Here is a 27910-nt window from a genome sequence, read left to right on the forward strand (position 1 = left end):
TATAGAAGGATACGTTCTGTGTGTAGACCTGACACTACACATATGAAAGTATACACCAAGTATCTTTAGAACACTTAAAACGACGTACCACCTGTGAAGTGAACAGATACAGTATTATTGATCATGATGATCTTGATCTGAAATTGATCACATGAACCTAACCTCCCGGTTAACCACAAAGTTACTCCCGAAATCCCAAAGTTACCCCTGAACTTACCCTGATAAGCCAGTAACCTTGCTTTGTAGTACAGGCTCCTGGCCTGAAATTCATATGCTGTAACGTAAAACAGCACACCTTTGCGCAATTTAATGTACAATTTCTGCTCAGTTTCTGTCATTTCCATGACCTTGTACTTTAACAAACCTCTTCTACAGAATTAATCACATCAACTTCAAATTTAGTCAGCGCAATTTTTTTCCCTTTAACAGCATGCCTGTGGCCATATCACCATGAAACAGGAAGTTCCACTAATTTGACTATACATTGTCCAATCTGCATAAATCTACTTAAGCCTCAATCTCGTACACTTCCAGTATCTAAGTCTCCAGTACTCTTCATTAAGATTATGAAACAAGATTATTTTGTTTTTTTTCTATACCAAAATTCAACATCTAAGAATTGACCTTCATTGTAAAGTGCCTTGAGATAATGTATATTATGATTTGGCGCGATACAAATAAAATTGAATTGAATAGAATAGATAATAATCAAAACACCACCTACTAGCAACAGGATACATGCATCAACAAAATGTGACATTTAATTCCTTCATGCACTTTGCAAATGCATAACGCAAAACCAAACCGTGTCAACCAACCTCAACCTTACAACACAGCACACCCTGATGCACTTCGGCATGGGCTGGGATTTGAGACGTCGACCTTCTGGTTGGATGACGACCGCTCTATCACTCAGCCACAGCTACCCTATGGCAAATATTCAAGAGTTTATTGTCATATGCACAACAATTACATTTAGCATTCGCTGGCAATTAAATGCTTGGGTCACAGGCTCTCGTCTAGAAATGCTCAGAATATTACACAAGCAAAACAATATCTAATAAAATAAATACAGAATAGAATATCCAAAAAATAAAAAAAATGTATAAAATATATACCTAAAGAAACAAATTTTGCAAATATGCTAAGGTGCAGAGTTAGTGGAATTATGGCAGATTGGAGGAGTTTAAAAGTCTTATGGCAAAACAGATGGCAGCAGGCAGAACAGTTTATGGCTGGGGGGATAGGGGTCTTTAATGATCCGGTTGGCCTTCTTCCTACACCGCTGGGAGTAGAGGTCCACCATGGATGGCAGCTCCGTCCTGGTGATGTGCTGAGCAGACTTCACCACCCTCTATAAAGCCTTACGGTTCAGGGCGGTGCAGCTGCCGTACCAGGCGGTGATGCAGCCAGTCAGGATGCTCTCTATGGTGCACCTGTAGAAATTGCAGAGAATCCTGGAATCCATGTTGAGCCTCTGCAGCCTGCGGAGGAAGAAGAGCCTCTGTCTGGCCGTCTTCCTGATGGAGTCTGTGTGGTGAGTCCAGGTCAGGTCATCACTGATTCGAACACTGAGGAACCTGAAGCTGCAGTATTTATTTTCCTGACGACTTTTTACTTTTACTAGCTACATTTGAACACAAATTTCTGTACTTTCTACTCCTTATTTTCTCAAAACTGGCTCGTTACTTGAGCGGCGGAGGTTGGAGCAACGCAAGCTTTTACGCGCGGCGCACCTCTCTTTCGCTCACTCGCGTGCCCCCTGCTTTGGGAGATGCGCAGGCCCGGCGGCGTGTTTGCAGTCAGGGGGGCAGCACGAGAGCCTAAGCATCCGGAGGTTGGTCGGGCTGCCTTGGTTGACCGGGGTCGAGCAGGCTGTACCGGTAATGATCCTTCCGCAGGTTCACCTACGGAAACCTTGTTACGACTTTTACTTCCTCTAGATAGTCAAGTTTGATCGTCTTCTCGGCGCTCCGCCAGGGCCGTTACCGACTCTGGCAGGGCCGATCCGAGGACCTCACTAAACCATCCAATGGGTAGTAGCGACGGGCGGTGTGTACAAAGGGCAGGGACTTAATCAACGCGAGCACGTTCCCATTCCATTTATTCCCTTTAGAATTATCCAGGTGCTCATGCAGGAGCTCGGTTCAGTGCAGTCTTTATTATTCTGTCTGAAATTTGGCCTGCAGCAAAGCTAGACTGTGTCCAGTGATTTTTTTCTTCTCTGTACTAGCACTGTGCAGGTTGTTAACAAAAGAGGAAAACTATCCTATTTTGTGTGCCTAGAACTTGTTTCCTTTTGCTGAGTTATCATAAGGGGCATTGTGTATCATTCCTGCTACTGATTAGAAAGTGAAAGGTCCATGTTAAATTTTTGTGTGGTTATTCTCTGGTCTATTAGTGTTCTTAGGCAGACACAAGAGGCACTTGTTTATTCTGTTGTGTTGGTTCTTTGTTGTCCCTAGAAGTTCAGATGCACTAGTCCATTACTATTTGTGACACAGCATCTGGGGTTCAAAATTTGTAAAATTATACAGTATATGTATATTTTTGATATAATTTTTCAGTCAGTTGAAATAAAGCCTGAAGAGAACATTCTTTGGTTGTTTTGTGTCTGTAAAGGCCTACTATAAAAAGCACTTTGCATTTTTAATTTGTTACTTGTACTTTGATACTTAAGTACATTTCAACACCAGATACTTTTGATACTTAAGTACATGCAATATTAGCTACTTTAAGACTTTGACTAAAGTCATTTTCTTACGGGTGACTTTTTTTCTGACCTCCTCTCTGTAGGCCTTCTCATTGTCGCCGGTGATCAGGCCTATGACGGTCGTGTCATCAGCAAATTTTATGATGGTGTTGGAGCTTTGGATGGCCACGCAGTCATGCGTGAACAGGGAGTACAGGAGAGGACTGAGCACACAGCCCTGGGGGGTACCGGTGTTGAGAGTCAGGGTGGAGGATGTGGTGCTGCCTATCCGCACAGCCTGGGGTCTGCCCGTCAGGAAGTTCAGGATCCAATCACAGAGGGCGATGTTGAGCCCAAGGTCTCCGAGCTTGGTGACGATGTAACTCAGTAATGTAACTCAGTTATGTAGATTCAAATGAGACAAATTCAATTCAATTTTATTTGGATAGCGCCAAATCATAATATACATTATCTCAAGGCACTTTACATAAAAGGTCAAGACCTTAAAATTTATAGAGAGTCCCAACAGTTCCAAGCAAATCACAAATGAAGTACCATTTGATGACTTTCAGCCACATCACAGTCATCCTCAATTAAGGGTACCTCAATTAATTAAGTCAGCCTGCAATTAGACAGTGTAATAAATTCGCTTGTCAAACTTGGTTCATTCAAATGTACTAAACACAAAACAATGTCCTTCATCATCAGCGATTGCAGTGATTCCATTGGAAGGAATTTACTTCCCAGCAAAGGTTTGTTATTGTAATGGTCTATATTCTGGTGTGACCAGGCATTTAGCCCTTGTCCTGGTTTTGAGAAACAAAGTGTCTGATTCTCTATGTACCTCTGTCACATATACCTACAGTAAGCAGCAGTTTGGAAAAACAAAATCCTCTTAGTCATGTCAAGTTTTTCTCAAAAGAGGATACGTTCCACACAGTGACTCACACTCACACAAAAATTATATTGTGTATTTGCTAGATGTTGAGGAATCAATTATATGCCTGTACTGGTGCAGATGTTTGGAAACCTTGAAACGAGTAGTTTCCATATAAATGTCATATTTTGAATAAATTCTAAACAAGGACAGGATCCCAAACAGGAATAATCTGTTTGTTATCTGTAAAATAACTCCGCGAGTTGAAACATTTAGCTTTATCTCCCTCGGAACTGAACAAACAAAATTAATGACTTATTATTGGATCCCCCCCCATGAGCAACAACAATAGAATGTTTCAAATGTACTCAGCAAATTAGTTTACTTTTTAATTACAACTTGTTTCTTATATTTGTGTAGCTGTGGCTTAGGAAGTACAGATGCTGAAGTGTCTGTGGGCAAGACATTGAACCCCAAGTTGTCCGAAATGACGATGGACTGGATAAGATTTCTAAAAGGAGAAGACAGAAAGTGACAAACAACCCAAACAAACAACCCCATTCGTCTTAAATATTTTTTTTGGAGCCAATATTAATGCAGATATACAGAGAGTTTACTTGCTGCCCATGATGATATCACATTCAAGTCAATTTGCAATCTAAAACTGTGTAGGCCAATAGGTGAGGTTGCTTGACAGGTGCAGCACATTTTTTGGGAAAGGAACAGCGGTGAGGGACCATTAATATAATTTGATGAGAGGAGAGTGAGATAAAACAGGTGACAGAGGAAGCAGAGACAGAGAGAAAAAGGAAATTAGAAGGAGAAGTACCATTTTGAAGGAGACAGGATTGCAATTGTGTTGCCCCAGGCAGGTAGGCTAATAACACATGGGACAACAAAAGGATGTTATGCATTTTGCAGATTATCCAATAAATTGCCATGAACGATGGTTCAATGTTGTTCCTTGTCACACACTGTCATAAGGTAGGATTTTTAATTAGTCCAATATTTTGTTTGACAGAAAATTAACTAATAATTAAATAACAAAATTAACAGCACAAACCTCAACCACTATTTTGTACATAATGTATACAAAAAGACATACTGTGTGTCTCTACTGTGGTTCTCTAGGCCGAGCTATTTCCTACTAAAGAACTCTGCATACAGTGACTGAGAAAATCCCTATAAATAGTAACAAAGTGTAAAAAAAATTGTGTTGCTTTGATTGGAAAAGTCACAACGAAAGTGGAAGGAAGGTTCTTGTATCTCCTTTGTTAGAGCTGAAATCTCTAACAAAGGAATATGATGTATGCCTTTGTCCAGGTGACAGATAACAGATTATTGAGGTCAAATCCCACCAGCAGATGTCAACATAACACCACAAACATTGTAAGGCTGAACGAGACAGCAAGTACACAACACTGCAAGTACACAACACAGCTGCTCATTGGCCTAATGGCATGATCCCAGACGAGCCCCATAGTGCGTTTCCACATGCAGTTATGTCACAGATGAGGTACACAGTCTTTCTGTAAAAATTACATTAAGTTTGTGTTTACATCCATTTTCTGCTAAGATCGGCAGATGGAGCACTGCTGATTACTACCAGGTCTCACATAGTAACAAAGGGTTTTTGAATTGAATCATTGAATTTAGATCGAATAAATCTTTAGTTTATTTTAGATCCCTTCTTAAAGCGTTAAAATGTTTATTTTTATCAAAGCTTTTACCAATGATTGATGTTCGCTCTTTTTAGACTGACAATTCCCATTCATTTATTTTTAAGATTTTATTCTCATTCCATCAACCTGTCTAGTGTTACTTTTAACAAAATGCACATTGTAACATTTTTAAGAAAACATTTTTTCCTACAGACATGTAAAAATCTCTGCTGTGAAATCTCTTGCTACAAGTGCCATTTCATATCATAGATTAGCAGTCAAAACATGAATTCATGTACCTAGGACAGACACAATGTTCCTTAAAATAGAACCTTTATTATATAAAATGTTTCTGATACAAAAAAAAACGGTCACAAGAGTAAAATAGACACAAAAAATTAGCTGAGAGAACAAACAGCTTCTAAGGAGTTTCGCTGACAGTGGCTTGATTTGGTGCCTATACACCCCTTAAAAATGGGCTGCTTGGAGCCACGCGCACACACACACACACACACACACACACACACACACACACAGATTGCTCTTGTCTCTCAACAGTCAAATAACACACTGAAATCATTGTGTGTAACTCTTTGTCCTAGAGGAGGTTTTGTTCTATTATGTATATGTTCCCACTGTTTTGGTGTAGTATCTTGTGCTGATATTTACTATGTGCTGGAGTGACAGCAGGCTGAATATAAAAACATTCAAAGCCTAAATCTAAACTTGAAACAATTAACTGTGAAGATGAACAATTAGTTAGTAAATGATACAGTCTGTACAGTGACTTTGATGATTGTGGTCCCAGTCTTGTTTTTATAGAAAAATACAAAAAAAATATCTAAATCAAGTAAATGTTGCCTTGTACTTCCATCACATCAACACATCAGTTCGGTCTCCCAGTTTGAATGTTAGCATGATATAAATGTTAAATATTTTTTTTAATATCTGAAAGGGGTGTGTTCAAACTACAGTAAGGGGTTCAATTGCTCTTTAAAACCAAAATGGTTTATTCCCTTAAGCATCATGTTGCCTCGTCATTTATCAGATTATAAGACTAAGTACCAGAAAAACCTCAGGTGACTGTTCAGTGGTTGTTCAGAAATCTTGCAGCAAAAATTGCAGTCAGGCCAAAGGCTAACAGATTCTAAAACAGGTTTTCTTGCATACTTTACGCAGAGACTGGCCAGGTGTGTTGAGGTGTGTAAGTAGAAAGGGTTTGAACTTCTTGTTTTGTAGCTGGATGCATCCAGTGACCGCTGTGAGTAGAATAGCTGACAACAAGGGAAAGACCTTGTGGCGGCGAGGAAAGAAAGCTGGCTGGAGGGTATAGACCCCACCGGGGCTGGCTTGGGTTACCTACCCATACTGGCGGGATCCAATATGAATTGGTATTCGGAGACACCCACTAATGGCTACGAAAGCAACTAAACGAAAAATACCCCCAGAGTCAGTGAGAGTGGGGGCGGAAGGCGACTCACTAACAGAACACACCCTGGAATGGAAACGACAAAGAAGAAGACAAGCATAATTCAAGAAGCTAACGCGACAGAATCAGACAATAAGCTCCAGGTGTGTCCCTGTGGCTGGAGGAAAATAACATCGGCCAAGGGCCTAAAAATACACCAAAGAAAGAAGTGCTTGATCGAAAGAGAGCAGGGATCTCGCATTGATCAGTAATTTCTAAGAAGTCAATCAAGTCAGTCGAGTGCGACCTGACTCAACCCAAAGTTCGCAGTACATCAGTCCCCCTGTATCTCAGGAAGTTATCTCAAGCAACAATGTAGAAGAAACCTTTACAAAACAAACCAAAGGTTAACTGACCTGGAGCATCAGAAAAAGAAAAATGGGAGGCCATCAATGCAGACCTAAGTACTATCCTGGAAAAGATAAAGGGCACAGTTGAGACAAAACTTGAAAGGATGGGTAACGTCATTTATAACTACAGAACGGAACATGTTGGAGTGACACAGAAAGAACAGATAACACCAACAATGGAAACCAAGTCCAGAAGGCAGCTGGAAATAGAACACCAGGTACAAGAGAAGAGGCAGCTTAAAAAGCATTGGTAGAAAGCATCAGAGGAGCAGGAGGGAATTAACATACTGCGGCAGAACATCAAGAGCCGACTGACAACCTTAAGGCGGGCAGAGCGCCTAAGAACAACTCGGAAAAGAAAACAACGAGAAAGAACCCGTTTCTTTAAAGACCCCTTCAAGTTCGTGAATTCTCTCTTCACCGCAAAGAAGGGAGGAACCCTGAGGACCTCAAAGCAGGACATAGAGGAGCACCTGGACCGAGCACCCTCTGACCCACGTAGACATGATCCGATAGCTATTCTATCTGATATCCCACCCATTGAGCAGCCAGAACACCAAATGGATGTGAACCCTCCGAAATGGAAAGAAGTGGAGAGCACAGTGAGGCGGGCAAGAGCATCATCAACCCCAGGCCCTAACAGTGTCCCGTACAGGGTATACAAAAATGCTCCTAATGTTCTACGCTTCTTGAAGAAATTAATGAGAGTGGCATGGGTGAAGCCAAAAATACCCAAACCTTGGCGCCGAGCTGAAGGAGTACTGATATCAAAAGAGGAGGAATCCTCAAACATCAGCCGATTTCAACCCATCAGTCTCCTCAATGTAGAAGGCAAGGTCTTCTTTAGCGTCATAGCCCAAAGGCTGAAAAGAGAAAGCTATCTGGTGAAAAACAAGCTGGTGGATACAACGGTCACAAAAGCTGGAATTCCATAGTTCTCTGGATGTTTAGAACACACTAGCATGATCTAGTACCAAATTCAATCAGCCAAAATTGAAAAGAGAGATCTAGATGTCATCTTCCTAGATCTCACTAATGCATTCGGGTCAGTACCACAAAGTGTCCTCTGGGCTGCTTCCGACTTCTTCAAAGTACCAGAGCCCATCACAAATTTGATAAAAGCCTACTTCGAAGATCTGCAATTCTGCTTCACAACACCAGATTTTACCACCATATGGCAGCGTCTCGAAGTGGGCATCATGGCTGGCGGCACTATCTCCCCACTAGCGTTCACTATGGCGACAGAGGTGATTATTAGAGCTTCAAAATGGGTAGTAGGTGGCAAGCGACAAAAGTCAGGGGGTCTGATTAACACCAATCATGGCCTACACGGTTGCGAGGGAAACTTGAAGACAACATCACATGGGCCAGAATGAGTATCAATCCATCAAACTCAAGAAGCATCTCAATAAGCAAACGTAAGAGATCACACCATAGGTTATACATCAATGGAGAACCCGTTCCAACAGTGTCTGAGAAACCAATAAAAAGCCTTGAATGATGCTATGATGTAAGCCTCAAAGAATGCGAGCAGTTCCAGCAACTGAAGCAGGATGTCAACAGAGGTCTTAAGAATATCGACCAGTCCATGCTTCCTGGCAAGTTAAAACTCTGGTGCTTACAGTTTGGCCATTACCCCGACTGATGTGGCCACATACAGTAGTTGTGATCCTATCACAGAAGTTGAGAACATGGAGAGGACGATCAATTCCTATGTGAGAAAGTGGTTAGGAGTCCCAAGATGTTTGAGCAACATCGGCCTGTATGGACAGGGCATTGTCGAGCTGCCTATCTCAAGTTTCGTAGAAGAGTTTAAATGCACCAAAACAAGGCTTGAGTTCACTCTCTCAGAGTCCCGAGACAAATCTATACAGGCTGTTGGACCATCCTTGACAACAGGACAGAAATCGACACCAAAAGATGCAACTCAACAAGCAAAAGCAGCACTCGAATAAGCTAACATTGCGGGCCACTTTCAACAGGGAAGAGGATGTTTGGGCCTAGGTCAGAGTAGACCCCTGTGGAACAAGGCAACTCCTTTAGAGCGGGGGAGATGGTAGTCCTGGAAATCCGGCGTCAGGAAGAGGCAGCAAGATATGCAAAGGCTGTCACTCAAGCAAGACAGGGGCAGAGGATGAAATGGGAGAGCAGAGAAAAGAAAGATCAGCTTGAAGGACTTGTGGGGAATGGAAGAAAGCAGGATTACTTTCCTGCTTAGAGCAACCTATGACGTCCTTCCCTCACCCAAAAACTGACAGGAGTGGCTGAACGGAGATCCATCCTGCCCACTATGCTCAACTACAGCTACCCTCACTGTTTGTAAAATAAGTCTATCCCAAGGTATACATGGAGACATTACCAGGTACTCAAATGCCTTACAGCAACAATAGAAACAAAGAGAACAATGACTTGGAACAAAAAACATCAAACACAGTTCAAAGGACAACATTTGTACGTGAGGTGGAACAGGGACAGAGAGGGCCTCCTCCACTGACCAGAAGTGGTCAGTTGGAGCAAGCCTGAGACTGGGAGATGTTGGTGGACGTGGGCTTGCGGTTTAAAGTCCGATCACATATTGACACGACCACCCTAAGACCTGACCTGATACTCTGGTCCAAACACCCTGCGCGTCGTCTACTTTGTAGAATTGACAGTACCCTGGGAGGATAATGTTGATGAAGCAAATGGAAAGGTTTCCTTGCAACATCCACCATCAGGTTGCTCAAAGATCTGGGGATCCATGGACAAGTCCTGCACTAGACCATAAAAGAGACATCGCACACTGCAGAATGCTGTAGTCAATGGCTCTGGATTAGGAGGAAAGATCCCAAATGGGTCCCGAGATGCTAGGGACATGCACCCAAGTCTGATCATCCTGCGGTGGGCCTGCCTTATAAGAGGGTGTCTCGTGACTAAAAGGCCGAAACACCTGATGACACTAAGGTACACAACTGAAGATATGTCCAGAACATTTGCTGGTGGTCACTAACATTTGATTACATCAACTGGCGGTAGGCATTAATTAGTGTGGCAGAACGTACATTACGTATTCTCCATCTTGTCCTATGTTCAAAAAAGGTAAAGTGTTAAGTTTAAAAATGAATAGAGGCAATGATCTACTGAGCGGGCCACATGGCTTTCATAATACTGCCATTCAAGCCAGGAACCAGTCAGATTTACCTTTAGCCTCAGTATACCCTCAAGTTCGGCCTGTATCATTGATAACAAGCCCAAAACACTTCATGGCGCTAAGATGCACAGTTATGTCCCTAACCCTGGCTTGTGGCCACTAACACCTTTTAACATCTACTGGTAGTTAGTAACCTAAATTGTGCAGACGACCTTCAAACGTACAGGGGATATTCAACATTTCGTCCTATATTCTCAATGTTGTATGATTAATTGTGTCAAGACCCAAAGTTTTTGGACAGACATCAGGGTTGAATTATCTGAAAGCGCACTGAAACCTTCAATCACTTTTTTGAACCACTCCCAGTAAAATGTCTCAACAGTCTTTCAACCTTTCACTTTACTATTTCCAAAAAAATATAAGCATGGAGAGTGACATAGAAACATACATAATGAACGACACACAAAAGAAAATACAAATAAAAGTTGCTATAAAAATAATTTGTTATTAACTGTAAAATAGCTTCAAGAGATACTGCCAGTATGGGAGTGGTACTCATGGGCTTTCTGTGTAATTATATGTTATAGTAACTGGTATAGAATGTACACAATAGCAGCAAACATACTTTTGGTAAACAGGATGATGAGAGTGAAGAAAAGTTGATGGAAGAGGTTCAGATTCACAATGAAAAGCATACATTCTTCACTCATAACACATATGTTCAATAGTACATGTTGATATTAATTTGGTATGTCATGTAGTCATTTCATGGGACTGAAGGCAGATTTGTCTTAGTTGGCTGGGGAAAGCTCTACCAATTCAAAAGACCCCATATTCAACTACATAGAATTCCCAATTTGAAATGATGAGGGACACAATTTAAAAATAATGTACAAGATATTTCACACTTTGATCTTGGCTCTGATCCATCCACCCACTCATCCATTCATAATTGTACACATGTATTCAGTCATCATCTATAGAGGTTATCTAATATCCTACAATAAGCAAAAGTCTTGTATGTTGTCCAATTATTCATCCATCACTCATCCTCTAATCCATCTATCCCCAGCTTGTTTTCTGAGCCACAGTGGATCAGCCAGCATGAATAAAATAGCAAAATAATTCCTCTATAATCTATTTTTGTTCAATTATTTCAAATCCTATATACAGTCTTGTTGTTGGTCTGCCAAAAAGGATGTTTTGAGGAAGGAGAAGACAAATGGCAGGAAGTTAAGAGTGGGGGTGCAAGGCTTCCCTCCTTTGGCTTTGTTCTTAATTTATAATGTGGCATTGGACCTATGGTTTCCACACAACAGCAGTGCCTTTTGGTGACTCTCTAAGTCAGTGATTTTAGGTGAGGCCAGGAGTTGGGCTCAAATTTGGACAGAGGGAAGACTTGACATTTTGTTGCCCAGCAAAGCAAATGTTTCTTCTTATGGAGGAGTGAAAATTAAAGTGAGAGCTGCTCGCTGTTTATAATCATCATCTCCTTTTTGTGTTCTTTAGAAAGGAAAGAAGACCTTGAACCTTCAGCCACCAGTGAATGAATGTTAGAGCAGAGCACATGGGAGACAAACTGATCAAATGATGGTCACCCTGAGAGCTCCAGGAAGACTGGAATGATGATATGAACAAATGGGGACATAGGAACCTTGAACAAGGCACTTAAGCCTAAGCAGTTGAGATAAAGCAGCATGTGTGAGCCGCTCAGGGCTAAAGTTGGCACATTAGTTCTTTCCCAGTGGGCCAGACAAGGCCACTTCTGAATGAGGCAAGCATACTCTGTCCTTTCCTTCCTTACAGGGCTCTTGAGCTGTTGGAGGGTCACAAGGAGTCGGTGCAGGGTGAGGGAGGAGGGGGGCAGAGGTGAAAGTAGGAGTGCTCTGTGGAAGGGGATGGGGGGCAACTGTCCTCAGCTGACAGGTACTGGGAACGGGGAGTGGGGGGTGGAGGGTAGGGGTCAGAGTCTGAGTTAAGGTCCATGTAGTATTTGGTGTGTTTGCCGTGGCTGCCATGGCCCATGGCCTTCCACCGGCCTGTTGATGATGCCAGCCCAGCCGGCAGGTGGTGGGGGGTGTAGTCACTGTCACAGACGTCAGTGCTGCAGGGCGTAGTAGGCGGGGCAGTGCCACGGACTGGATGGTAAGGTCTGATGGGGGGAGACATAGTGTTAGTTTAGTACAGGGTTAAGGTTCTATAACATTTAACCTGTATTAAAACTTATTTCAACACTAATGAGGATACTACAGTGTAGGGGTCGGCAGATAAGTTTTGCCGTGGGCAATTTTTTTTCTTACATAATCAAAGGGTCTTTCAAAACATCAAACATAAAGTGCCACAGATGTGTGTTGAGGTTTTGTGACAATATGAAAGAATAGGCCGGCAATAGTAGTGTCCATAATCTGGCTTCACCAATTTCCAACACTGACTGGCTAAAGAAGGTGTTCTTCAGATATCATGTTCACAAGAATTGGATGAACAAACAACCTCAAAATGTAATGCCTACGACTCATGAATTTAGAAGACATAAAAATAGAGGTAAATAACTTCTGGAGGAGCAAAAACAGTCCAACACTGAACTTACATTGTTTTTTAATCAGACATTTGCTGGTCAGATGGATATGGTCCATGTGAGACAGTTTGTATTACCTGTATGATCTGGTGGTGGATGGACTGTTGGAAGAGTAGAAGATCTCTGTGTTGTAGAGAGAGCGGTCAGTAGCCGGGGACGGAGGTGGGTTTAGGATCTACAAATGAAATATCTTTGTTTTATTTGACTGTGGAGAGAGAAGAGCAAGAGACTCATTGATCCGCCCCGTGTGTGTGTGTGTGTGTGTGTACCTGAGGGTAGAAGGCTCCCTTGGTAGATGATGAGCTGCTAGATGAGGCTCCAGTCACGTGGTTCCTGTCATAGAGGGGTGCTCCACTGCTGTTGCTGCCCATCAGGCTGACCGAGCTCATCATGGACTTTCCACAAGAAATCCCTGCACAGAGAAGTTCACATTTTACCAAGACAATAACATGTTACTACTGATATTGTGTGTCAGTAACATCATCACTGCTGCATTGTGTCTGATCTTACCTTGGAAGGTGCCATGTTGGGAGCTGCTTGGGGAGATGAAGTTGAGGGGTACATGGGGCGTACCACCGATGTACTCATGAGGAAAAGTCCCACTAGGGCCCTTGTAGCGACGACACACCACACGCTGGCAAACAAAATAAGCTGCCCCGATAACAAAGACCAGCAGGATGATGGCAATGACTGGACCAATGGTGTTGGGCCCCGTGTTGGGGATGCCACTGGAGGGAGGTGACACATTCTCTACATATTGAGAAAAAAGATAAAATGGCTGGGCTACACATGGTTTTACACTATATAGTATGTTGTAGGAGATTTTCAATGTTTTTACCACAAGCAAGCTCATCTGATCCGTCGGGACAGTCAGAGTAGTTGTCACACTGTTGTTTCTTGGTGATGCACTGGTTGTCACTACAGCGGAACTGATTGGGATGGCAGATAGCTGCAACCGAGGATACACAAATTGGAGACACATTGAAATGCTGCTTACATGTTAATTCTTTAATAGAAGTTGTAGTGTAGTCTGTCAAAAAAAAAATTAGTCAAAATAAACTCAAAAAAGCCACTGATGCACCAGTTCAGTTGGATTGTACTCAGGTAATTACGAAGTCGATTGTCCAGGCAAGATTCACGTTTTGGTTGATATTCATTTTCCAGTTCAAAGGCAAACATACATATTTTTCTCTTCATGCTCTGGTAAAAACCCATGTACCTTACTGGTGCTTCCCCTGACATTAACATTCCTGCTACCTTTATTCTGAATCCTAACTGTTTCAAGTGTAAACCTACTTTCACAGTCTTGCTCATCAGTGTCATCAGCACAGTCGGGTTCACCGTTGCAGCGCCTCTGAGCATCAATACAGCCTCCTTTATCACACAGGAACTGGAAGGCTGAGCACACGGGACAGTTCTCCTCATCACTACCGTCTTCACATTCAGTAACGCCATCACACCGCCAAGCCATGGGAATACAGTCGATCTCCCCTGTGGAGCAGGTGAACTGCTCTGTGGAGCAAGTGGGAGGCTCTGACAGAGACAACAGAGGCATTGTTTGTTCATTGTGTGGTGGAGAAGAGGACAACGACATAATATAAAATGCAAATGGAAGGATTGAACACAGAATGTCAGGAGACCATAGAGATCAGAGCCTGCAGTGTGTTAGTATCGAGGCACAGTAGACCAAAATCCACTGCCATGGTGTGTCCAACAGCGAGGGGGGGTATTGTGGGTATGATTGTAAACATAAACGACCGGATTATCATAATAGCATGCTAATATATATAAAAAATGTGTTGATTATTCAGGGGTTTTTTTTACAAACATTTTTAGTGTCATAATCTCTGTCTGTGCACTTACAACAAACAAAAGTTTAAACCCACCACCACCCATCACACTGACTGGACACTGGAGATCCTCCTGAATTCACAAGTCAGTTCAATCAGACTGAAACCTGAACCCAAGTAAAGAGGACAGGTCAGTTTGCCTTGCCAAGTTTCACAGAGTAATGACTAGGGAGTGAATTTTGGTCAGAATGCACCATTATTCTCATCACAACTGTTTACCTCCACAGCGCAGCAGGTCCTGCAGTAACACCAGGTGCATTGGACAGGAGCAGCGGGGTGTACCATCACCCTTAGCAATGCAGATATGAGAACAACCCCCGTTGTCACGGGAACAAGGGTGGGATGCTGGAGAGAAAAAATTGTTATTACTCAAAAATAGATGCTTTCCTGCTAAACTAGTACCTTAAACAAAGCCATTAACACAACTTGCTGCAATAAGTTACTCAGTTACTCATGTGTCAGAGTGGCAGAGGTCCATACCAAATTCCTGTGGGTCCATCTCTTCCACAGCATGGATGGAGGTCAGGTATGATATCCGTCCCTGAATGCGTGTGCGTCCATCTCCTGTCAGTTTGTCCACCCTCTCTATCATTTGCTGCTGCCGGTCGATCCAGTACAGATGGCCTCCCAGGACTGTCAGCCCCATTGGCTGGAGAATGTTGGAATCCTGGAGGACGATGCGATTGGCTCCTGGAGGAGTGGGAGTAATGTCCATATGAAATCTTATGAATAAGAAATTAGTAAACCTGACCAACCTGTCTAGATTTCTGATAACAAAAATGTAATGTTGTAAATATATAATTAGAGAGAGAGATTAAGATATACATATAATTAATTATTTATTAATTTAAAACAAATTACAACTTCTCTGACACTCACACTATCATAGTTACAAAGTGTGACTGGGTTTTAAGTGATAAGTGGAAACATTCCTTAGTAAATTATTTCATTCTGGAAGATCTGAAAGTCAGACAGATAGGTACCAGAGGAGACTGTTTAACTATTATTCAATTAAATTAGAAAATTATTGAGAAACTCAAAAATTCCCACAATGAGCAAACACTTTGGAGCGAAAAACTCCATCATTAACCGGAAAAAACCTCTAGCAGAGGTAGACTCAATGTGGGTGGCCATCTACCTTGACAGGTTGGGGTGAGAGGAGAAAAATGGGCAAGAGAGGAGACGTGGGTGGAAAAAAGGATAGGGGGAAAGAGAGGAGAGGACGACCAGGAACAGTTGTTTAACCGTCATATTAAGCTGTCAGACTGGTTGCTATAATAAGCATAATATTTACAGATCTAATTATGTTATTAATGATAGCAGCAACAGTTAAAATAATAATAATAATAATCACAATTATAATTGTTGTTAAGCTAACAGCACCTGGTATTCCCAGGCAGTCTCCCTTTCCAGTACTAACCAGGCCCAGCCCTACTCACCTTTCAAGATAAAATAAGAGCTATGGTGGTATAGCCACGCAGAACATTATTGAATTTATCTGTGTTCTTTAAACACACATATGTTCATTTATTTGTCCACACAACTGACAGGAAAGATGATTGGATTAATGATGAGACACTGCTATTACAGTTTTTTTTATATCTTTTTACCTGACTGCACAGCTAAGCAACAACAGACTGGTGAGAAGAATCTCCATCTCTCCTTTCACAGAGTTTAAAGATGATGATAATAAACAATAACACATTTAGTACAAAACACACATTTCTATTTCTCTCTCTGCAAATGAATCTGAAGAGATTCAGTTCAATCTAATGGTCTAATTAAACAATAATTTGTGTTTCTGTTGACTCACCTGTAAGATCACTGCTCTCGATGCGTTTAAGGTCAGCATCGACCCAGAACAGTTTTCCCAGTTTATTGTCCAGAGCCAGAGCTACTGGTCTAATCAGACCAGTGGTAAACAGAGATTCTCTCTCTGTCCCGTCCAGACTGGCGCCTTCAATTTTAGCTGAGCGCTCTTGCACTGTGGTGAAATACATGTACCTGCAGTGGGACAAAGGCACATTTATACACTATAGGGCACTCACTTTATTCTCACTGTGTCACTGAGATACACCAGTATGTTCCGTTATACAGTTCTAATGACTTGTGATTGCAATAAATTCCTTCCCTACATAGAGTACAACATATCTTCAAGTAACATTTATTTTGAGCAGCCACAAAAATACAAATGAGCTCACCCTTTCTCAGCGCTGACCATGATGGCCCGGGGCTTGTCCGTGTCGTCCTTTAGGACCACACCCACAGTGTGTCCATCCATCCTCTGGACATTGATTGTGTTGGTTGTCTCACAGGTCCAGTAAATGTGGCGGCTGTACGGGTCCAGACTCAGGTCATGAAGCTGGTTGTCCATTGGCTGAAAAGTGCTGCTCACTATCATGGACTGGGGACAAACACAGCAAGGTGTGGTGGGCAATCTTATATTCAAAGTCATATTAGGCTGGGTAAGCTGCTCTCTGTCTTACTATGTTTCCCATTATTTGTTTGCTTATTTACATATACATCAGATTCCCAATAAATGTTATGCTCAGAGAGTTTTCGCTCAATCTGATATAAAGTGGGGGGGATCCAGATCATGACGAAATCTGATTCTGGTGGATCGACCCTCAACCCTCCCTAATTCCTAAGCCTCAGGTGAACCTTTCTGTTGATGTTTAGAAACCTTTCACAGGTTTCAGTGATGGAAGCAGGGGAAACAGAGTTCCAGACTGAGAGAATAAACTGTCAATGTTCAAGTGCCTGGTGTGGACACCATCACAACAGATGAAGACTGGACATTTAAAGAAGAGGTCAAATTGTCAATAAATGCCATGTTAGGGGCTGTACAGGTTTACAGGATGGGACAAGGGATAAAGGACTTTTTACCACGCCACATTTAATATTTTATAGAGGTCTGACTAAGACAGTCATTGGAGCCAACATGGAGAACATCCTGTGCAAGTGGGAGGATCTACCAGGAGGCTGGGAATCTTTTCCATAATTTCAGACATCTTAGCACTTGTATTCTTTCTTTATGTTCCTCACAGTGGAAGCTCCAATAATGATAAGATAAGATAAGATAAAACTTTATTGATCCACACACCGGAGAAATTCACTACAACAGGGAAATTCACTAATAATAATAAAGAACCTTTTTTAAAGAGGAAGGCGGAGAATAAATTTAAGGTGTCATAGAGCGGGAGGAGTGGTGGAGGAATAGAAGGGACAAAAGTAAGTGGTGAGACCCATATGATGGAGGAGAGGCCTAGGGAGAGGGACTTAGAAGAGCTTTTAACCCTACTCGAGTCATTTGCCTGTTATTAGTCTCCATCTGCTCATTGAAGACACTGCAACAACAGGGCAAAATGTTTAAACTTCAACTGTGTCCCAATCATTGTCTGCATTTAAATTGTATAAGTGGAATTGTATGTTTTATATATCAGCTTGTGTACATCTTTTGGTTGTAGTTTTCATATAAGCCATTCTCTACCACAGCCACATGCATTACAATTCAAACACTTTTACAATTCATTTATGGTTCACAGGCTTGTTCCACTGTACACACTCCTCATATGTCTTCACATACTACTTTCTCTTGTCCAAACCAGGACAAAGCTTCAGAGTCTCAGAGGTGTGATTGAGAAAGAAATTACCAGCAAAAAGAAACATGCTGAAGATAAAATCATATTTTAAATCACAGCTACTTCTTAGGCTCCATACAGGTTTCATATACTGTCAGTGTGTGTATCATGGCAAATTTTACCATGGCTCCATCGTCTCTGGCCCTTCTTATGTTCTGTCGTCCATCCAGCCAGTAGACAAGGCGGTCCAGTGGGTCATAGCTGACGGCTCGGACGTTCCTTAAGACGTGGATGGGCAGGATGATGTCAGGACTCTGCTCTCCTAAAACCATCCTGCTGATGCTGGCCTTTTGACTGAAGAGCAGGAAACTAGAGGGAGCTGCAGACAAAGGCAGAGAAAGAGAGAATAATTGAGTAAGCAGAGTGGAAACAATGTTCTTCCTGCCAAAACATAGGCTCTAATTTTCAGTGTATATATATATATACACATACAAAGACAACCACCCCAGGTGCTCTGAATTATGGTCCCTGAAGCTAAGGACCGGGGTAAGAATGAAAGTTAGAAACATGACATGCTTAGCACCCCCATAACGTAACGTTTAGAGAAACGAGGGGGTGCTAGTTTGACTGTGTGTTTCGGAGTGGAGGCTGTCTTGACCGCAGTCATAAAAGCTAGCCAGCAGCACTCTTGAGCTAACTTTGGGATCTGTACACTGCCTGCAACAGGCCAGGCAGATATCTTATGACAATTGCAAATGTAATACTTAGCAGCCAATTTATGCTCAATTTAAGACAATTTAAGATCTTAATTTAATTTATTTAGATTTAAGAGCCGTGGAAAACCTGTACATCAGACATTCGTTTTTACAGTCACTCCTGGCATTCAAACCAGGGGATTTCCATTCTCAGCCATCCTGTGCTTCTCTGTACTTACAGCTACAGTTTCGTCCGTCAGGGTTCAAGGTGTAGTGGGAGGCACAGCGGCATTGAGCACCAGCAGGCGTAGCCAGGCAAAGGTGGGCACAGTTGCCATTGTTTTGGGAGCACTCATTGCTACCATCCTGGCGGGATGAATGGAAAACCAGGATGTCCAGCATTAGCTCTAGCTGACCCTGAGGACACAATGATTCAACAAAAATGAAGTACAGTATTACAGCTAATATTTATCATGTTAAAGGGATAATTCAACAAAATTTTAATTCACTCATTATCTACTCACCACTATGCCCCAGGAGCAGTATTGAGGCATTTTATGTTTTTTGCCTAATGTTTTTTACTTTTGAAGAAGTGGTCACAATTTACTTCAATTGTATTGGATTTGGCTGCAACGCTGTTTACCCTTGAAACTCCTATTTTTTCCCCTGTTTTGTGGACTCAAACACTTCACCCACCCCTCCATCAGGAAAGGGGTGAGTAGATAATGGGTGAATTATAATTTTGCTGTGAACTATCCCTTTAAGGCCAATTCATGCTTCTGCGTCGAAGCTATGCCTTAGGTGCGCACGGAACCTCAGCACGGATCCCAGCTTTCATAGTTGTGCGTAGGTGTGTGTGAGTCGCACTGCAATTAAACGCTAGTGGCGTCTCTGTTTACTATAGAACAATGGTGAGTGTTACTAAATGGATCGTGTTTGAGTTGGAGGTGATAGATGTTGAAGAACAATTACTTTGTCTTAAAGAACTACAACAAAGAAAAGAAAGACGTTGCCTGTGTTCTTTCCTTCAACTCAATTCAAAAATGGCTACGAGTCTGTGGGACCAAGCGGACCAATCACAGCTCCTGCTGTCTGCGTCACTGACGGGTAGTTACATTTTTGGGGAGGTGCAAACCAGGCTACGGCGTAGGGCTCTGCATATGGTACAGGTCTCTGAAGCAGAAGCATGAATTGGGCTTTAATGTTAAAGCAAGTAAGACATGAAATACATTTACAAATAACTTCCTCTCCTCAAGACTTTAATAAAAGCCGATAAAAGTACAAATTAGGAGCACAATAACAGCACTGATCAAATATTTTGGTTAGAGAATTTGCTGAAACTTTTGTTTTGAACTTGTTCCAAACCTGCAACACCACAGTGCGGTTGAGCCCACTGCGTTTATCTGCTCTCTCAATACTCCGCAGATTGAAGTCTGTCCAGTAGATAAAATCTCGGTATTGTGTCAGACCGAAGGGGTGAGGGAGGTCGTCTACTATGATCTCTCTCTGAAGGCCTGCAGAGGATGAGACAACCTTTATTAAAATAGCTCCTCATCTTCTTATTAACAATGTCATCTTCCAAGCATCAAGTAACACCATCATTAAGGACTTGAAGTAAATAGTGATCAGATTAATTGGTTGGCGAGATGATAAGCATTGGCCAATGCCTGTGCTCACAAGGCCACACACCAGTAGGTAGCCTTTTTAGTGTTGCTGCCAATGACCCATGGGTCAAACAACTTTTTTTTTTCTAATTTCACCCTCGTTCTGCTCCTGATCTAGCAGAGCAGATGAGGGAGGTTTGTGTGGAAGTCAACATTCTTCCAATACTGCTGCAAAATAAAAATACATCTGTAAAAATTAGAAGGGGTTGGAGTGGAGGAATTCAAGGATCTGCAGGATCCTTAAGTTTAACAAATACATTCTGTTACAAATAATTTGATTATATCCATTTGTGATATTAATTCAAATTGTTGTGGTCTGTTTATTATTTATGTGCCCTGTTGCAATGTTAGTGTGTGAATCCAAACCTTGCAAGTTGGTGCTTTCGATCATACATGTGTCCAAGTCGGTCCAATAGAGTCGATGGTCTACATAGTCAATGGTCAGTCCGTTTGCCCGGCCCACTTTATCAACCAAGGTCATGATGATGCTGCCGTCCATGTATGCTCTGGCTATACGAGGTCGACCACCCCACTCTGTCCAGTACATGTATCTGCGGAGACAGAACATTGTTTTAGCCTGGGACGCACATGAGATAGTAGAGCTGTGTGCAGCGCTCATTGCCTCACTGTTGTGCACTTTCTCTCTACTTTCTCTCTCTCTCGCTCTATCTGAAGCATAAGAATAGGATGTTATCATAAAATGACAATGACATCATCAAGACAAGTGAGTGCCATGTGTTACAGAATTGGCACATACACACAAATAGGGGATCAAAGGGTGTCAGGCTGTTATTGCCGTGAATGAACAGTGATGACCATTGACTTCAAGTTAGGCCAATATGAGAACCCAATTATTATATGCAGTAATACCCTTTAGCTGGGTGCAGTGCCAGTGAGCGAGGGTTGTCCAACGATCGCGGGTTGTCAAGATCCTTGCAAACCAGAACCTGCCGGTACTGGCCGTCCAGCCTGGCCACCTCGATACGGTTAGTGCCTGTGTCGGCCCAATAGATGTTACGACCCATCCAGTCAACTGCCATGCCTTCTGGGTAGTCCAGTCCAAACTCTATGACATGTTCTACTGAGCTGCCATTCATATATGCTCTACTAATTGTCTAAAAAAAGGAGAAAGGCGTAAGAGGACAAATCTCATTCAGAGTTCAATACAAAGTCATGGATGTACCAAAATACTAAATAAGGAATAAAAACATTGTCCAACTTCCTTCCTCTGAAACAAACATCAAACTGCCCACAACATGCATTCTGACTTCTACTCATTTCAAATCTGATGTTTTATCATACATGTCTGTTTCAGCTAAAATGACACAATTTAAATTCAATCCAAAACTAAGGTTGGTTTCCACAGCCTAGCTCACCTTGGACTGTATGTCAGTCCAATATATTCTCCTTTCAGAGACGTCAAAGTCGAGAGCTGAGGCTTCTTTAACTCCAGTCAGAGGAATGGCCACGTCGTTGCTGTTGGTGCCCAAAGAGATACTCCTGATGTTGTCCCTGTAGAAAAAAGCACTAAAGAAATGTTTTCCAGTCCAAGGTAAGACCTCTGCAACACTAATTATTTAATTTTTCACACCCATTTATCCCTATTAACAGTAATAAAAATGCTAAATACTTTAGGAACAAAAACAAAAGAATGGCCATTCAATATTCTTCACACTTTTGTCTTGTCTTACTGATAATAAGTTACGAAGTAAACATGGTAAAAATGTAATCGACTCAGTACAGTTTTATCAAATTGAAAGAGAAACTAGCAAGAGACAATCCTTACAGTAGCCATGACTCCTTTTCTGACACATGAAAACTCAGAAGTCATTACCACATTATATATTTATTAAATATATACAGTGTTGTGCATGAACGAGTTCAAAAGAACGCGTTCATTGAACACGTTAATTTTTATGAGAACAATGAACTGAACGCAACTTAATGACAAATAATGAATTTGAACGGTGAACACGTTCATATTATCTGAGGTCTAGCTAAAACGTTACGGAATGTTTTCCTTCTCCTGAGGAGAGACGCTGTCTAAATCGAATGCTTGCACCATGTCGTTGCCTAACCTAAACCAACTAACTCGACTTCGCACTACGTTACCCATGATTCATCGCACACACATGTAGTCCAAACAAGCAACGTATTCCAAGACAACAGCTCTCGGTCTCATATAAAAATGGCAAGTGAAAGCAGAGACGCAGACTCAGCAACTACATCCGATGCACCTTATTATTATTTGCGGGATTTTTACACACTGTCTGATAAAGATTCCGACAGTAAAAATCTCACCTTTCTGTGCAAATTGTGTCCTCCTGCGCTGAAAAAGCAAGTCCCGACGTCAGCCTCATCCGCATCTAATTTAAAACGGCATGTGGAGCTGAAGCATCCAGCTAGCCTAAAAAGTTATCTCCAAGTAATTGAAAGTCAAAAAAAGACCAAGACCCCCTGCCAACAGCCCCAAATGACCCAAACCACATTGTCTGCAGCCTTCAAGGGTATGATTTCCCAGCAACAGGTAGACAAACTCGTGCAGGGTATGAATAAATAAACAGGCAAAATTAGCAATAATTAAAACAAATTTAAAAAAACATTTCTTTTAGGAATTGATACATATGAAGTCCAGTTTAAGGCAAGGGGTAGTGATGGATAAAGTTTTCTTTAAAAAACAAGTTAAGTCTTTCATTCTCACTTTCCACCTTAAAACTATGAAATGAACTGAACTATGAACTAGTTCAGAATTTAAATGGTGAACTATGAACGTGAACTATTCATGTTTACTTGTGTGAACTGAACTTTGAACTAGTTCATGAGAGGTGTGAACTTGCACAACACTGAATATATAATGTATTCTATTTAGTGGTAAAAAAGTAAATAAACACTTAAAATTCATTTCGACACCTTTCTGTAAAAAAGTACACAAGTAAAAATGTAATGCTTAGTTATTACATGGCCAGGACACACAACAGAGCACAAGTAATACCTAGAGTTGTACAGTCCAGAGCAGATCAGTGAAGGTGATACTAAAGATTTCTGGCGATATGGAGAAGTGATTACAGACTGACACTCTGCACAGCACACTCCTCAGCTGTAGGACCACTGTACACTAAAACTGTGTAAAAATATGGCAATCAATTCAAAAATATTGTGGAGGTTAATCTATGATTTTATCATCTGTAATGTTGCCGTCACACTTCAAGTGGGCCTCGATTGACTCTGCTAACTACTACCTGGTTACCTACTACCCGGTTTACATTACACAACACATAACGTTTTGTCAATATTGCCAAGCTAAACAGCCTGGCTGTTGCTAAGATGACTGTTGCTACATCCTACAGTTAACATGCACATTATGTGTATTTGAGATACAGTACTTGGAGATATTATACAGCACTGAAAGACTCATCTGTGTACTATAGCAAAATAATAAAACGCAATTGAATTTTTCATAAAAACAGACTAACAACCCCTTATTTTATTTTTTAAACACCTTGTTTCTTTCAGATTATCAAAGAGGAATACAAGTCCCTAATATCACTAATATCACTTTATATATCTTTTGTTATAGTGCCAAATTATTGAGATATCAACTGTATAATAAAAATATTTTTGTAAAGTTACTTAAGGGTCAGTGGCTCTGAATAAACTGTAGAACATCTTGAGCATGATGAGAGTCCTCAATGATGTAGAAAAGCTGAGCCACCACCATCAAACATCCAAACAATTTTTTAAGTTAGTGTCAGGCTGTACCCGACTTCTGATTATTCTCAAAGGCTTGACACACCTGCAGGAAGCAGTTATCAAGTAGTGACCCAAATGAAAAATATCAACCTGAGAAGTAGTGTAATATGTCTTATTGAATTAATTTATTTATGCACTGGATATAAACAAGAAGAATGGAATATGTACTAATAGTAGGTGAGGGGATCCTTAGAAGACTGAGCATCCCTTTTTTGCTCCACTCCAATACAACAGGTAGACGTACCTGTTAGTGAAGAGCAAGAAGGCCTCAGGCACCACACAGGTCTGCAGGTCTGAGAGAAGCTCCATGCCCATGGGGCAGGCACAGCTAACAGTCTGTCGCTGCCAGAAACACAGATGGCTGCATCCACCATTATCCACTGCACAGCCATTTGTACCTGGACACATTTTGAAGGACGGAACATCTAACTATTTAAGTTTCTATAATTTCACATTTTGCTCTGCTGGTTCTACTGCTGTTCGAAAATCACTCGAGAACCTTTCCTCCTTACCGTATGTCTCTGTCACTTTAGTGGCCTTCAGTCCCATTAAATCTGGCAGCTGATCAATGATGATCTCTCGTACCGCCGTGCCTTTGTGGACCCTCTCAATGCTGCGCCTCTGCCAGTCAGTCCAGTAGATGTAATCACCCAACAGAGTGAAACCAAAGATATGAGGTAGTTTGTCCTCTAGCAGAGTCTGTCTGTTACTGCCATCCACGTTGATCACCTAAGACAGAAGTAAAGAGAGGAGGCAGGGAAAGGTTTGGAATTTTTTCAAGGCAGGAGAACAAATTAAAATCTGATTCTTACATTCAACATAGAGAACATAACAAACTAAAATTAAAACCTGACCTAATCTAATGTGCCAAAGAATGTTGTGACCACCTAACCTATGTGTCCTTGAGCATGGCAACACACCTGCTAGCACCATGGTTGCTATTGCTGCCTCTGACCTTTGACCACCCCCCACCGCCCCTAGAGTAGGGGTCAATTTCCATGCAGAAGGTAATAGAAAGGTAGAAGTTGTGAGCAAAGAGGCTGAGGAAGTGTTGGAAAGGTAAAAGAAGAGCTGGAGGAAATATGATGGAGGCAGATACACACTAATAAGATGTCCACAGGAAGTTAGGTGTCCAAAAATAACTGACATCGACACAATGGGATACTGAAAAGTGATTTTAGAGGGGAGCTCCAAACAAAGCATTTATTTCATTGTCCCTAGAGGCTTAGTGTGATGACCAGTTACAATACAACATAATACATACTACAAAAAGCCTTAGTGACAACACTTGATTGTTTTGGTGTTTATTTTTTGATTAAGTTTAATAAGTTATACTACTGTCTATATTAAGCAGAAACCACAAAACACATAAAAGTCCAGAAAAATTAAGAGCAACAATGAACAGACAGAAATTGTGTTACCCGGATTGTCTCCTGCAACCACTTGACAACACTGACTTACCACATAGCATTCATATAAACCTTCAAACTCATGGAAGTCTTACTCAAATTGGACCTCCCATATTGTATTTCATGTCTCACCGTATCACAGCCCCAACAACACAGCTCCTTGTGTTGTTTAACACAATAATTTGTCTTTGTTCCACACCTACAGACAACCAAACCCGAGATTTAAAAAACACTCCTTGACTAATAAAATTGATATTACAGCATTAGTAACAATATCACTAATATACTTAAATATATATATATATGTATAATGTATACACAACTTCCTTATATAATGCAATTACAAGGTGTGATCAACAAGTTCTGAGACAATTCCTATACCAGTTTTTGTGACTAATTGCAGGTGCACTTTTGGGATTTTACCATAAACCAAAAAAACTGAAAACAAAAGGAAAGGACAGACAAGTTTTATACCGACTTGAAAAAAACATTTGCTATAATGATATCATTTTATGCGTCAATCCTACAACTCACGTCTTGTGTTGCCGTAACCCACGAGATAATATAACCAAGTGTAAAAGTAGAATTTGTGTTGTTGCTGTGATGAGCAGCTATCTGTTTCATGAATGCTTATTTAAATATCCATTGAGAGGGTAAGAGGGTGAGCAACAGAAAAAAATAAATCATTCAGTTTGATGGGCCTCTGATCCAAGGGAGGTCCCTGACCCCTTCACAAAAAACATGTTAATTTATCACTGTGACACAATTAGATATGGTCATGCCAGTGAAAAGACGTTAGAGACTCCCTTTCTTTGCTCTCTCCTTCTCTCTCGCTTGCTCTTTCTCTCTGCTGGATTTTTCAGGAAGAATTATGCAATGCGAGTGTGATTATCTTTCCTGTCCTTTCCCATTTTGGGTGAGAATTTCTCATTTCTTGATGGACATGAGAGAGAAAAGGACAAAAAGACAGAAAGAGAGCAGACAAAGATGTGATCAGACACGCAGAGAGACATCAGAGCATTGCCGAGCAGTTCACATACGCTCACATATTCTCTGATAAACATAATGAATCATACTGGATGAATGGAATCCTCTGGAAAACTGCACAGTGAAAACTGCACAGTGAAAACTGCAGTGTTTCACTCAGAACCTCAATGCCTTGCAAGTGGGGACTCACTGAAATCTTTGAGTACTTGTACCAGTGTTCAAAACTCACATTTCACTATCATTTCCAGTTTACAACACAAGATCACCTGACTTTAGTGTTAATAAAATACATTATAACAGGCAAGATTTCTGTATTTATAAATGGACTGTCTTTATAAAAAGATTTTCCAGCATCATCAACTACTCAAATCGCTTATTTTAAAGATATTTTAAAATTTTTATTGTTTTATTTTGAGAGAACAGAGAGAGTAAGCTGTGAAGGGGGGCAGACAGAGAGTCGGGGGAAAACATGCAAAACAGGGCCGCAGTTCAGACTCGAACCCTGGCCGCTACGGCTGAGGACTGGCTTCAATGGGGCGGCAGCTCTACCATTTTCTATTAAACAACTTTTTTTCACTGTCAGCACAATGTTGTGTATCAATTTGGATCGTGCATCTATTGCACTTCTGTCCATCCTGTGAGAGGGATCCTTCACATGTGGCTCTATCTGAGGTTTTTATGCTTTTCTACACTGTTAATAGTGTTTTTTTGGTAGTTTTTCCTTTCTCTTGCTGAGGGTTAAGGGCAGAGGATGTCGCACCTTGTTAGGCCCTACGAGACAAATTGTGCTTTGTGAATATGGGCTTTACAAATAAAATTTAATTGATTGTCTGAATTTGGGGTTCAGTATCTTGCCCAAGGGCGCTTCAAAACACAGACTAGAGAAGCTGACCTACCAACCTTCAGGTGGACTAGTGGACAACCCTCTCTAACTCCCGAGTCTCAGCTGCCACTATGTGTAAGTGTCTGCTTGTGGCCAATCATGGCAAAAAGTGTGGATGTGGGATCATTGGTTTCACAAAATTAAGACAGAAACCCAAATTTTGTATTTTTGCAAAGTAAGTACATGTATCAGTAAAAACATTTAGGCCATTTTAAGAATTCCAAGTGGCATCTGTGGTAAATAATATGGAAGGAGGGAGCAGGGAGGAGAGGTGTCCTGACAGGAGTGATCTGAGAGCTGCCCACACAGTACACTCTCAAAAGAGATTTGTTAAAAGT

At 41.4% G+C, this 27910-nt stretch overlaps 1 protein-coding gene and 2 long non-coding RNA genes across 5 annotated transcripts in view; 1 reads left to right on the forward strand and 2 right to left on the reverse strand.

Moving 5' to 3' along the window:
* Positions 1-1882: 1882 nt before the first annotated feature.
* On the forward strand, positions 1883-13079 carry LOC117762768. The gene is made up of 6 exons (XR_004614071.1): positions 1883-2052; positions 2139-2145; positions 4822-4825; positions 7645-7650; positions 12146-12152; positions 13069-13079. It is a non-coding gene; the product is annotated as an uncharacterized LOC117762768 (long non-coding RNA).
* LOC117762763 lies at positions 5547-7349 on the reverse strand. Its single transcript, XR_004614066.1, has 2 exons — positions 5957-7349; positions 5547-5888 (listed from the first exon to the last, which is right to left on the reverse strand). It is a non-coding gene; the product is annotated as an uncharacterized LOC117762763 (long non-coding RNA).
* The window catches only part of lrp5 (low density lipoprotein receptor-related protein 5), a 60701-nt gene continuing 43353 nt past the window's right edge, over positions 10563-27910 (reverse strand). For 2 of the 3 annotated variants that reach the window (XM_034587318.1, XM_034587317.1), the window contains 18 exons: positions 24806-25022; positions 24538-24691; positions 21920-22055; positions 21414-21658; positions 20910-21094; positions 20245-20393; positions 19119-19296; positions 18367-18563; positions 16805-17007; positions 16417-16607; positions 15084-15293; positions 14823-14948; positions 14050-14286; positions 13592-13702; positions 13264-13503; positions 13023-13165; positions 12831-12928; positions 10563-12330 (listed from right to left, as the gene is read on the reverse strand). In XM_034587318.1, the coding sequence (XP_034443209.1) occupies positions 12006-12330; positions 12831-12928; positions 13023-13165; positions 13264-13503; positions 13592-13702; positions 14050-14286; positions 14823-14948; positions 15084-15293; positions 16417-16607; positions 16805-17007; positions 18367-18563; positions 19119-19296; positions 20245-20393; positions 20910-21094; positions 21414-21658; positions 21920-22055; positions 24538-24691; positions 24806-25022 (3345 nt within the window). In that variant the 3' untranslated portion in view covers positions 10563-12005. Of the gene's footprint in view, positions 12331-12830; positions 12929-13022; positions 13166-13263; positions 13504-13591; positions 13703-14049; positions 14287-14822; positions 14949-15083; positions 15294-16416; positions 16608-16804; positions 17008-18366; positions 18564-19118; positions 19297-20244; positions 20394-20909; positions 21095-21413; positions 21659-21919; positions 22056-24537; positions 24692-24805; positions 25023-25213; positions 25348-27910 lie in introns of those variants that run through there. The other variant, XM_034587319.1, reaches the window with a different exon arrangement.

The sequence above is a fragment of the Hippoglossus hippoglossus genome, chromosome 6 (genome assembly GCF_009819705.1).
Source record: "Hippoglossus hippoglossus isolate fHipHip1 chromosome 6, fHipHip1.pri, whole genome shotgun sequence".
Classification (NCBI taxonomy): domain Eukaryota; kingdom Metazoa; phylum Chordata; class Actinopteri; order Pleuronectiformes; family Pleuronectidae; genus Hippoglossus; species Hippoglossus hippoglossus.